The 11,209-nt window shown below is 45.2% G+C and overlaps 1 protein-coding gene across 2 annotated transcripts in view; it reads right to left on the minus strand.

Annotated features, from left to right (window-relative positions):
• CCDC149 (coiled-coil domain containing 149) overlaps window positions 1-10,155 on the minus strand; it is a 60,535-nt gene extending 50,380 nt beyond the window's left edge. For both annotated transcript variants that reach the window (XM_054029448.1, XM_054029447.1), the window contains exons 1-2: window positions 9,959-10,155; window positions 829-990 (exon numbers count right to left, since the gene is read on the minus strand). In XM_054029448.1, coding sequence (XP_053885423.1) covers window positions 829-990; window positions 9,959-10,006 — 210 coding nt within the window. In that variant the 5' untranslated portion in view covers window positions 10,007-10,155. The remainder of the gene's footprint in view (window positions 1-828; window positions 991-9,958) is intronic.
• Between the last annotated feature and the right edge of the window lie 1,054 nt (window positions 10,156-11,209).

Here is an 11,209-nt window from a genome sequence, read left to right on the forward strand (position 1 = left end):
TTAATTAATTTTTTTTCAATTAACTATTTTTATTTTTACAGTTGCAGGAAATTAAGGGGAGCAGGTTAGGGCAGCACTGACAGCAGGGCTACAGAGGGGTTCCGCTGCAGAATGCTCTCTGTGCTGTCGAGGGGCCCAAGACACTGGGTGCAAGGCGCGGAGGAGGCTGCAGTCCTGGCTTGGCAGAGCACAGATCTCCGGGCAGGGCTGCCAGGACGACGACTAGCCACTCAATGTGGGAGAGGAGGGAGATCACCCCACACTGAATGGCTCCGTCCCTGGGCAAGAGCCATTCAGCACTGAGGTGGCCTCTCCCATGGCCAGAGGCTTGTCCTTCTCCTTACAGCTTTGGCCAGAGGTCTCTGCTCTGCCCGTCAGGACCTGTGTGTTCCTTGCACCTTGCATCTGCGGAGGTTCAGTGTTACAGGCCCATTGTCATAGCTCCACTCACTCACTCACTCCTTTGACAGCAGGGCTGCAGAGGGCTCTGTGCTGCCACAGGCCAGTGACACCAATCCCTGCAGGCACAAGGTGCAGAGGGGAGGTTGAACCTACAGCGACTGTTACCATCATCAGTTTCGGAGTGGCAGATGAAACCAACATTTACCAACATCTGTCAATTTAAATTGAATCCTGCCAAGCCTACTTTTATAGCACCAAGCACATCAGTGCTTAACAAATAAATAATGGTGGAATTGGGATCAATCCATCTGGAAGTAGTATAGCAAACAATTTTTACAGCACACACTGCACTCACGAAAGGAAAACACTTTTTAAATTCAGGTTCATTCTTGCCCAAATCACTACAATGTTCATAAGGTAACATACAATCAGCTCCCGGTATTTCTTTTTCAGTGACTGGTGACGTTCCCGCAGCTGATTGGCCATAAGCTTGTATTGGTCTCTCTCCTGTTGACATGTGTCCAGTTCCTTGGAAAGTATCAGCAATGCTTCCTTTTTACTTTCTAGCTTTCTTTTACATACGAGATACTGCAAGAGAGAAAAGGGAAAGTAATTGGACAAAGTATTAATTCACAAGACCGTGTTGACCTCAGAAAACTAAGTTTGCATTCTTTAAGAAAATATTTTAAGAGCAATTTATCTTTAAGGGTTTAGACGTTTGTGTACGTGTCTTTCTAGGTTAAAACTGAAGACTTTAATATACTAGAATCACTGGGAAAGTATTTGCTGGACAAGAGAATCCTAAAATCAACTCTTAGGGCCAAATTATTCCAGCAGTTTCAAGTCACAAATTTTCCAGGCCATTTTCCCCCTACACAGCATCCACAGAAGCAGCTAGGTAATTCCACAGCTTAACCTTGATGGTGGTTTTTTGGGCATATAGTAAAACGTTTTTAAAGAATTCCCAACCATCATTACCTAAATTACCATTTAGTTCTGTAATCAGTTCCTCTATCTGTCAAGACTAGGTCTAATACAAAATTCCCTGGTATCGGTTGCAACACTTCTTGAATTAGGAAATTGTCATCCATAATATTTAGAAATTCCAAGCATGTTTTAATATTGGCACCATGAGACCTCAAGCATGTAGATTGAAGTTCTCCATAATCACACAGCTTCCCCCTCCCCCCCCTCTACACACAATAGATATGTGCATAAGGAGCTGGTCGTTCTGCTCCCTAATGTGATTTGGATATCTGTAGCAGACACCAAGTAATATCCCATCTTATGCTTTATCTGTTTGGACATTGATCTGTAAGCATGCAGAATCATTCTCTTTTGAGTTATCAGGGACTTAGAAACAGGTAATGCCATTTTTGACAGAGTGCCACTCCCCTCCCCTTTCCCCCACTTGATCCTTCCTAAATAGGCTTTAACAATTGATTTTAACATCCCTATCATGGGAATCATCAAACCAGGTTTCTGTAATACCAGCGAGATCAAATTTATGCTCATAAATGAGCAATTCCAGTTCCTCTTGTTTGTTACTACCCAGGTTCCTAGCACTGGTGTACAGGCCATTAAAGTTATGTACTAGTCTACTCCATGCCACCACTTTCCCTTGAGCCCCTGATATTAAGAGAAAAATTGGGAGAAAGTGTATGTATATATTATATATGCATTTATCATGCTTTTCTGCCATATCTAAATTTTAATTCTCAAAAAGTGTTTAGACCAGTGGTTCTCAAACTAGGGCCGCCGCTTGTTCAGGGAAAGCCCCTGGCAGGCCGGGACCGTTTGTTTATCTGCCGCGACCGCAGGTTCAGCCGATCACAGCTCCCAGTGGCCGCGGTTCACCGCTCCAGGCCAATGGGAGCTGCAGGAAGCAGCGCGGGCCGAGAGACATACTGGCCGCTGCTTCCCGCTGCCCCCATTGGCCTGGAGTGGGGGACCGCAGCTACTGCGAGCTGCGATTGGCCGAACCTGCAGACGCAGCAGGTAAACAAACCAGCCTGACCCGCCAGGGGCTTTCCCTGAACAAGCAGCGGCCCCAGTCTGAGAACGGTTACCTCTGTTCCCCTAAAAACCAACCCAGGGTCACACTTGTATTAGCTTTATTACGATGCCGCTGTTGGGTCAGATAGAAAAGAGATGGAGCTTATTCACACACGCACACATTCACTCATGCACCCACACACTTACCCAGGCGGAGAGTTACCAGAGACAGCATGGAGACCGAGGAGCTGAAGCATGGTAGATCTGGTGTGTCCGCCTGCGGTCACGAATCCAGGCTGCTGAGCAGGTCAAGGAGCAGCAGCTGCTTGTGTGCATGGCTACTTCTTTTTTCTGGAACTGGGCAGCTCCTGTCACGTACACTGAGTTTTCCTTCTGTGTCCATCACCGAGAAGCATTCCCGGACCAGTTCCTTTCATGCATACCAGGTTGTTCTTCTCTTTACAGCACTTCGTGATTGCCTTCTCAGAACAGATTATATCAGACACACCTGGCTACTGTCTCTAGGTTCCTTTCTCCTTGCAGCTCCTCTCCGCCCAGTCCCACATACACTCCCTTGTTCACACTCCCTCGTTCACACTCTCTCTGAGGGATGGGATATTACAAAGCTTGGAAGTTCATACAAGTGATAAGATTACAGAGCTTGCAAAGGTTATAAAACTTAAAAGGCTATGCCAGCAATACCTGAAGTTACAAAGTCTGCAAAAAGGTTGCAGAACTTAAGGATACAAATTACAGATCTTACAATTGCATTTGAGCAGAAGCTTTACATAACAAGAACCACTGGTTTAGACAACTTGCTTCAGTTTTTACAATGTGCTATCAGACTCTCTCACCAAACACGAGAGGATGTCTGTGAAGAAGTGTTATATTCCTACTGCACATACTGTAAAACTTGATATTATTCACATATAGGAGATGTGGTACTAAATAGATTTTGAATTTGTCCTGTAAGAGACCAAACATAGCATTCATGAAAACAATTTATAGTTTCATTACATACTCTGACAAGAATACTTTGTCATTATGGGCTCTTATACAAAGCAACAGCATCAGCACTTCCATACTGTTCAAGTCAGTGTAGTTCTTCAGGACAAAAATCATTACTAATATATACTACTTGCCTGGAATTGACTTACTTAACTTCAATTTAAAATGAGTAAGGAAAAGGTTGGGGGACTGTTTGATACATTAGTACAGCTAATGTCTTCCAAAAATGGCAAATGCTTAGTTGCAAAACCAAAAGGGAAATGAAAAGCAATTCCAAGAAGGATTTGAGCTCCTGGAGAGGACACTTCCACCTTGGATTAATTTTATTCCTGGCAGCAAAGAAGTTGAAACACTGCCATAAATGTTCTGGATTATGATGCCTTAGCATAAGCCTCATGAAAGCAACTGTACCTCTCTACTTGTGTCCTTACTGACACCTTGAAAGTGGCAAATCCCTGGTAAAAACCCAGAAAGGCATCCAGAATCTAAAACATTATACTGTCAGAGTTACTCTAATGATAGCGTAAAAAATTCTAAATTTCAACAAACAATTCTGCTCATCCATTTCTAGTTTCTTTCCCACCCCACTTTAAAGCCAACCAAAAGTAAGGGATATCTGTGCAAGATTATGAATTGCTACTTGGAAGTAACATCACAAGCCAAAAGTTATGACTTCAGGTGAATAAAGCTGCTGGAATAGAAAACCATCCTACTAATATAAATGTTTTCATACATAAGGTATAACATATCCCTAATAAAAGAAAAAGATAAATAGAAGGGATTAAAACAATACTAAATATGAGACCTGAGAATTATCTATAATGGGCCTTTCAAAGTTATCTATAAAAGTCTGCCTCCAACAGTCTTGCTGATAAATCACTTGAATTTCAAACCTTTTCTTTATGAAGGATTCTTCTTTGAAGAGCTTCCTTTCCTTTATTCAAATGTTCTCATATACGTAAGCCCCACAGATTCCCTCCCCAAATAATTACTAGCTACCAGAAATGGCAATTGGACAGGTACATTAATACATATAAAAGTGAAAGCAAACACAAAATTCCTTGTAAAAAAAAAAAGTCCCCATGCTCATTTATTGACTAGGAACAAGGGGACTGGCACATGCAGTCAGCCTGATGTGGATCATAGAACTGGTTATGCAATGTGTATAATGAGAGGAGAGCAGCAATTGAGCACCTCATACCAGAAGATGTTCACAATGAGCAACTACCTCCAAGCACCACTGTTACCGGCTGGGTAGAACCAGTGTTAAGATTCAGGCCTTCAGACCATAAAATGGAATTACAAAGAAAGATTTTTAGTTACAAGAGCTACATGGTAGCCTGTAACTATACTGCAATACAAATGCAGGCTTTCAACCAGTAAATATAGATCAAATGCTAAACAAAAATAGATCCTGCCATCCATGTCATGCCTCCATTAGGAGTATATTCAGAGCATGAAAGAACATGTCACCTTTTATGGGGAGTAGGTAATTTTCCCTAATCAATTAGGCTGGCAGTCAGTGACTGAACCATGGACAGATGGTGACAACTGTGTTCAAGGTCCAAATGAAAAGACTTCACAATCTCCTCCACACACACAGTGAATTGTACTCGGACTTATATACTGATGAAGAGCCATACATGAAAAGGTGGCCTGATATTTCTGTGTAGGCATTTTTACCTTCTAAATGGATTTAAAAAATAATATGGGGTTTGCTTCTGTGGACTTATGATGTCAAAAGAAAAAAAAAATCAATCTACAGTATAGCCTATTCTGCTAAATTTGATGATTCTCCAAAACTATGTTCCCAATTCTAATCTATTCGTTATAAGGTGAAAAACAAATTATATCAAGACAGAATTCAAAGTAGGCATGCCAGACACTATGAAATGCATATGCTTTTTACCAATGAAAAAAGGAATTAATAATGGCCATAAGTGAATGAGGCCAACTGAATACCAAAAGAGGAGGGTATTTAAGGAAATAATGGGGCCCTGTTGAAATCTGCATATCTGAACAAATGAGACCAGAACCAGGTGCCAATTAAAAGAGAAAACAACACAGACTTGAATATTCTGGTTTGAACAAAGCAAGAAATGGGTGATTTTTAAGCGTGCTCTGTAGAAAAAATATCCAATAGCCGCTTCTGTTTACATGAATGCCAGAGGTTTCCTCTTCTCAAGTGGAAGAAAAAAGGTTACATACAGTATGCCACACAATCAGTGAGATATGAACAAAATGAATTCTGTAATGTATTGTAGACACAGTGAAATACTTTATACCACACACACACAAAAATTCATGTCTCTTCTGAATGGTTATATTGAATTGTTTTTTAAAAAATCCAAGAAAGCTTCCTTTTCAATGGAAGCTAAAAACAACAAAACAAGAAGTTACCCATGAACCTGATTGCATACCTTCAATCTAAAATGCTAAAGAGTACAGCTTTCCTTATTTGCCTAGTGACTTATCTACCAATTAACTGTTACCTGCAATAAAGCAAATGATAATTGCTACAAGGCAGATCATAATAATTAAAAGGAATATATATGACAAACTACTTTATTGCCTGAACTGCTTTACTACCTGATAATTTCTTTAGTGAAACCGAGTAAGAGACTGATATTACAGGAGAGTGGAATCGTGCCAAGGTGACCCTCTCTACATCAAACACTTACTATTTGTCCATAGCTATTTTTAGTGACAAATCTGGTTAGATCTCATCAGCTACTGTACAGACATGGTCTAATAATCCGATGAAGCTGGGATACTGTCAAGGTTTTAGATTTTTACAAAAATGCATGACAAGTTCATATCACAAAATAGTTTAGAAACTTGTCTATATTGCATTTGTATAAATGACTGGCTTATACCTTGTTATTTCCCTTCTTGCCATTATTTCCACATCAAATCACCAACTCACTGAGAGCAAGAGTAATGAAAACAGCTCTAACCTCTGCTTATGAATCACTGTGGACTGCATTCTATGTATTGTCAACACTCTGGAATCAGTGCAACTCCTAATTTTTGGTAGGAACTCAATGGTACTATACAAAGATCTTGAAACTTTTCTTCTTCCACTGCTATTTCCATTCTTGAGAGCTGAAACTATATAATCAGATCTTTTGGACAAGAAGTCCAGATCACTAATATTTCACTCCCTCAAATATTAATGCCTTTATCTTCACAACCCCTTGCCCCCATGAGGTACTTCATTTTCAAAGAGAAATCCGTTGGCGGGTCGGGACGGTTTGTTTATCTGCAGCATCCGCAGGTTCGGCCAATCGCAGCTCCCACTGGCTGTGGTTTGCCATTCCAGGCCAATGGGGGCTGTGGGAAGCAGCGGCCAGCACATCCCTTGGTCCACACACCAATTCCCGCAGCCCCTATTGGCCTGGAACAGCAAACCGCAGCCAGTGGGAGCTGCAATTGGCCAAACCGGCAGATGCTGCAGGTAAACAAACCGTCCCAGCCTGCCAGCGGATTTCCCTGACGGGCCACATGCCAAAGGTTGCCGATCCCTGCTATACGCTTTCCAGCTGATGAAGTACACGAGGGAGGGGTTCTATAGGCAACAGGGGCCTATAGGCTCACTGTGGATCAGAGTTTAGTCACAGTTACTTGAATCACTGAACACTATTTGTCCTAGTCTACACTGACTTAAACTGATTTTTAAACTCGTTTTAGTTATACCAGAGCAACTTTTGTGAACAAAAGGCTTAAGTGACTTGCCTAAGTTCACAGGAAATCTGTGATAGAACTGCAAACTGAATCTTGATCTTCCAAGTCTGAAGGCAGCACCACTGCCAGCAGCAACACAGCAGTAAGGATGGAATGATATGGTAGTACCACCCTTACTTTATGCTACAGCCTTCAGAGTTGGGCCCTGCCGAGCAGCCGCCACTCTCCAACTACCCAGCTCTGAAGGGAGCGCAGAAGTAAGGGTGGCACTGCCATGACTCCTCTACAATCACCTTGTGCCTCCCCCACCACGACTCCCTTTTGGGCTGGAACCCCGAGTTTGAAAAACGCTGGTCTCTCCCGTGAAATCTGTATAGTATAGGTTAAAAGTACACAGAAGACCAGATTTTACGGTCCATGACGTTTTAGGGCCGTGAATTTGATAGGGCCCTAACCATAGCCTAAACTTGGTATGATCAATGAGGCTCTGCATGGGCACAAGGGCTCATCCACATGGGTTTAATTTCAGGATCAGAGCCCAAACTTGGAGTTTGTAGGCTAAAATATTTTGGAGGTCTGATGAGCAAAATAAAGTCATGAGTGTTTTTAAGAAGTCCAGGGACATTTCCCTCCACCATAATTTAAAAAAACACTTTCTGTCCCCATCCCCCATGTTCCCCCAAGACCGATGAGAAAAATTCTGTCCTGACATTTCATATTGTATAAAAACCAGCAGAATAGAGAAAATGCATATTTCAGTCTTCCAGCTTATTGTGTATTTGACACAGCATTGTGTGCGCTGATAGTTAGACCCCAATCCTGGAAGTAACTGAATTAGCATAGACCCCCATGCTCACATTAATTCCCACTGATGTCACTGGAAGTTGTCACAGCTTCATGGCTCTGTGTTGGAGTATTGCTTGCAAGATTAGGGCCTTAGACCACAATCTTGCAACGTTATGCATGCAGAGCCCCAGTGAAATCAGTGGGTTCACCCACATGAATCATATTGTAAGATTGGGAACTTTCAAACAGCAGCAGGAGAGAGAAGAGTTTTTTTGTTTTTGTAAACAGGAAAATGTGCTTGTAAAACAGCAAAGGTTGTGGGCATGATACAGTGGCAGTGTACTACCCGATACTACTTTTAACTCACTTGCTGGGACCTAAATACATTTCAAGTTGATGTCTCTTTATGTGGTTGCCTGCTAGTTTTGGGTTTGTGCATGTGTTACCAATTGTTAACAGCCTGTTACTCTTTTTTTTTTTTTTTTAAGGGTAGATAGTTCAGAGGTTTGTATAAGGCATGTAAAACAGAAATAATCTTTCTAACTTAATATTGAATTGTTACTTTTACCTATTGAGGCTACAGGCCTAAATCTTTGTCTACCGTAAAGACTGTTTTGCACAACTTAAGTGCCCAATTCTTCTAAAGTTGATGTCTAAAGCCTTGCATTTGCAATAAGATTAGAACAAAAACTAGAGTCTATTTTGTCTCAAACATGAACAAAGCTGTGTATACATATTATTGGCTACAACAGCATGCTTATGTTCAAGTGCAATCCACTCTCAACCTTTGTTTTCTGTTGACACTATCTAAAAGCCATTTAAGGCCTAGGGCCCCAATGCTGTAATTCGATCTGTGCACAGGTGAACCCCTGTGACACTTGGGCTAGGTCTATACTACCCGCCTGAATCGGCCGGTAGAAATCGACCTCTCGGGGATCGATTTATCGCATCCCGTCGGGACACGACAATCGATCCCCGAATCGACGCTCTTACTCCACCAGCGGAGGTGGGAGAAGCGACGTCGACAGGAAGCCGCAGAGGTCGATTTTGCCGCTGTCCCTACAGCGGGGTAAGTCGGCTGCAATACGTCGAATTCAGCTATGCTATTCGCGTAGCTGAATTTGAGTATCTTAAATCGACCTCCCCCCCGTAGTGAAGACCTGCCCTTGGACTGGTAATTGCAGGATCGGTACCTAAGTAAGAACTGCCTTCTAGTAGTAATCAGGAAGTTTGTTCATGCAAGGAAAAACAAATTTAAACTTTGGGCCAAAAACAACTTGTGACAATGTCATTTACAGCTGTGCTATCCAGTGCCAATATTTAACATGCAACACACACTGATAGGAGGCAGTGCACCATGAAGTTTCACATTGTATAAACTTCTGAAGGATGCCTAGCAGTTACACATGAAGAGTGAGGGGGCAAGGAACATCCACAAGCCAGCCAAATGACTTAAATATTGTGGAGCTTGCCTTCCTGTGCCTGTAGAGTGCCCACCTTGAGAAGTTATCACCAACCAAGTCATCACAAATTTTTAAAACAAGTGTCATTGAAAGGAACACATTCCTTATTCTACAGGAGTGGCTCCAAGTCCGGCAGCCCACACAGTGTTTTGGGTCCGCACCGGACTGTTTCTAGCTTTGAAGTGCTTTGGGAAGGAAGGTGCAAACCAAAGGCCAAGGATCAGCAGTGCAGGGGCTGGCTGTCACGTGGTGGCACACACCCCATTAGGATCAGGAATACGAGCAACACCCAGGCTCCGCTCACCAGCTGTTACTGCAGCACCTGCGGCGCTGCCTGCTGCACTCCCTCCGGGCTATTCCTTTGGCACCGGCTCAGCTCGGTGCTGGGACAGCCGGAACCATTCGGCTCACCGGGGGCGGGAGCCAGCATCGCCTGACGCCGGCCCATGCCCAGGCCTACTCAGAGCTCCCGGCTCTGCGGCGCTCGCGGGCGGGATCCCTTCCCCCGCCCCGCACGGGCACCGGTCGGGATCCCCCCGCGGAGCACAGCGCCGAGGCCAGGCGCCGGCAGCTGCTCCCTCCGGGGCCCCGGACCGCTCCCCCCGCCGAGGCCGCCTCACCTCGCCCACCAGCCCCTGCCAGTCGCTCTCCGTGCGATTGAAGCTCATGGCTGCGCGGCAAGTGGCGCGCCCCGCAACACCTCACCGCCTCCAGGGCCGGGCAGCGCCAGCGCTACGTGGGCTTAGCGGAGCCGCCTGCGCGGGAGGCGGAGCCTCCCCCACCACCTGCCGGGCCGGAGCCGCCCCCGGCAGCCCGGTGCGGGCTGCCCAGCCCCGCCCCCTACATCCTGGTACGAGGCTGCCCAGCCCCGCCCCCTCCGGCTTGGTCTGCCCCGCTCCGCCTCCTGGCACCGCCTGACTAGCCCCGCCCCCTACCGCTCGGCCCCGCCCCTTCTGCCTAGGCAGGGGTGGGGGTGCTGCCCCCTCTGCGGCCCGGCCGGGGCGAGCGTTGGACCCCAGTGCAATAAGGGACATGTCCCAGGAGCTGGCCCCTGCTCTCTGTCCCCGGCCCAGAAACCCCTCCCTTGCCAGGCCGGCAGGCTGCAGGGGGCGCGGACTCCCAGCAGGGGCGAGTGTTTCCCGCCACAGCCCTGAATTGGGAGCCGCCGGAGCCCTGCCGTCTGACCCGCACCTGCACGCTCTTGCCCCGCCAGAAGAGCCTTGGGCTTTTCCAGTTTAGCTGAAATCCCATGCAAAGCGACACAAGCTAAACTGCAGCAAACAACTCTTCTCAGCAGCAGCTCTCCACCTGCGCCAAGATCTGTAAAGTATTTAGCCTCGCAGTGCCCCGCTGTAAGGAAGTATTAGTCCCATTTTACAGACAGAGAGCTGAGGCGCACAGAGGCTAAGTGACTTGCCCAATGTCACGTGGGAATTGTGTGGCAAAGCAGGGAATTGAACCTGTTTCCCCCACAGTTTAAGCAAAAGCCATAACTACCAGCCCATACTTTTTCTCCTATAAGGTGGGGAAAAGACACTCTCTTATATTGGCTTAAGTGTGTCCACATGGAAATAATAACAATATATTATTTTAAATTCACACTTTAGCTTAAACTGATGTATAACCTTCTCCTGACCCCTCGGACTTGAAGGGCCAATTCAACTGCTGTTGTAAATTAGAGCAACAGCCTCCTAGCAGCTATAACTAGTCACAGTGGTCCAGCCACTTCCTCTCGATCTCCTACGATGCAGCACCATTAGGTCATTTTGGCAGCTGTATGTCACCCACAGACCCCCTTGTGCAGTGAGTGTTCCCCTTCCATGTATGCTGGAGGAGCAACATACAGGGGCAGGGAGAACAGAGAATAGACT

This window comes from Malaclemys terrapin, chromosome 5 (assembly GCF_027887155.1).
Source record: "Malaclemys terrapin pileata isolate rMalTer1 chromosome 5, rMalTer1.hap1, whole genome shotgun sequence".
NCBI lineage: Eukaryota > Metazoa > Chordata > Testudines > Emydidae > Malaclemys > Malaclemys terrapin.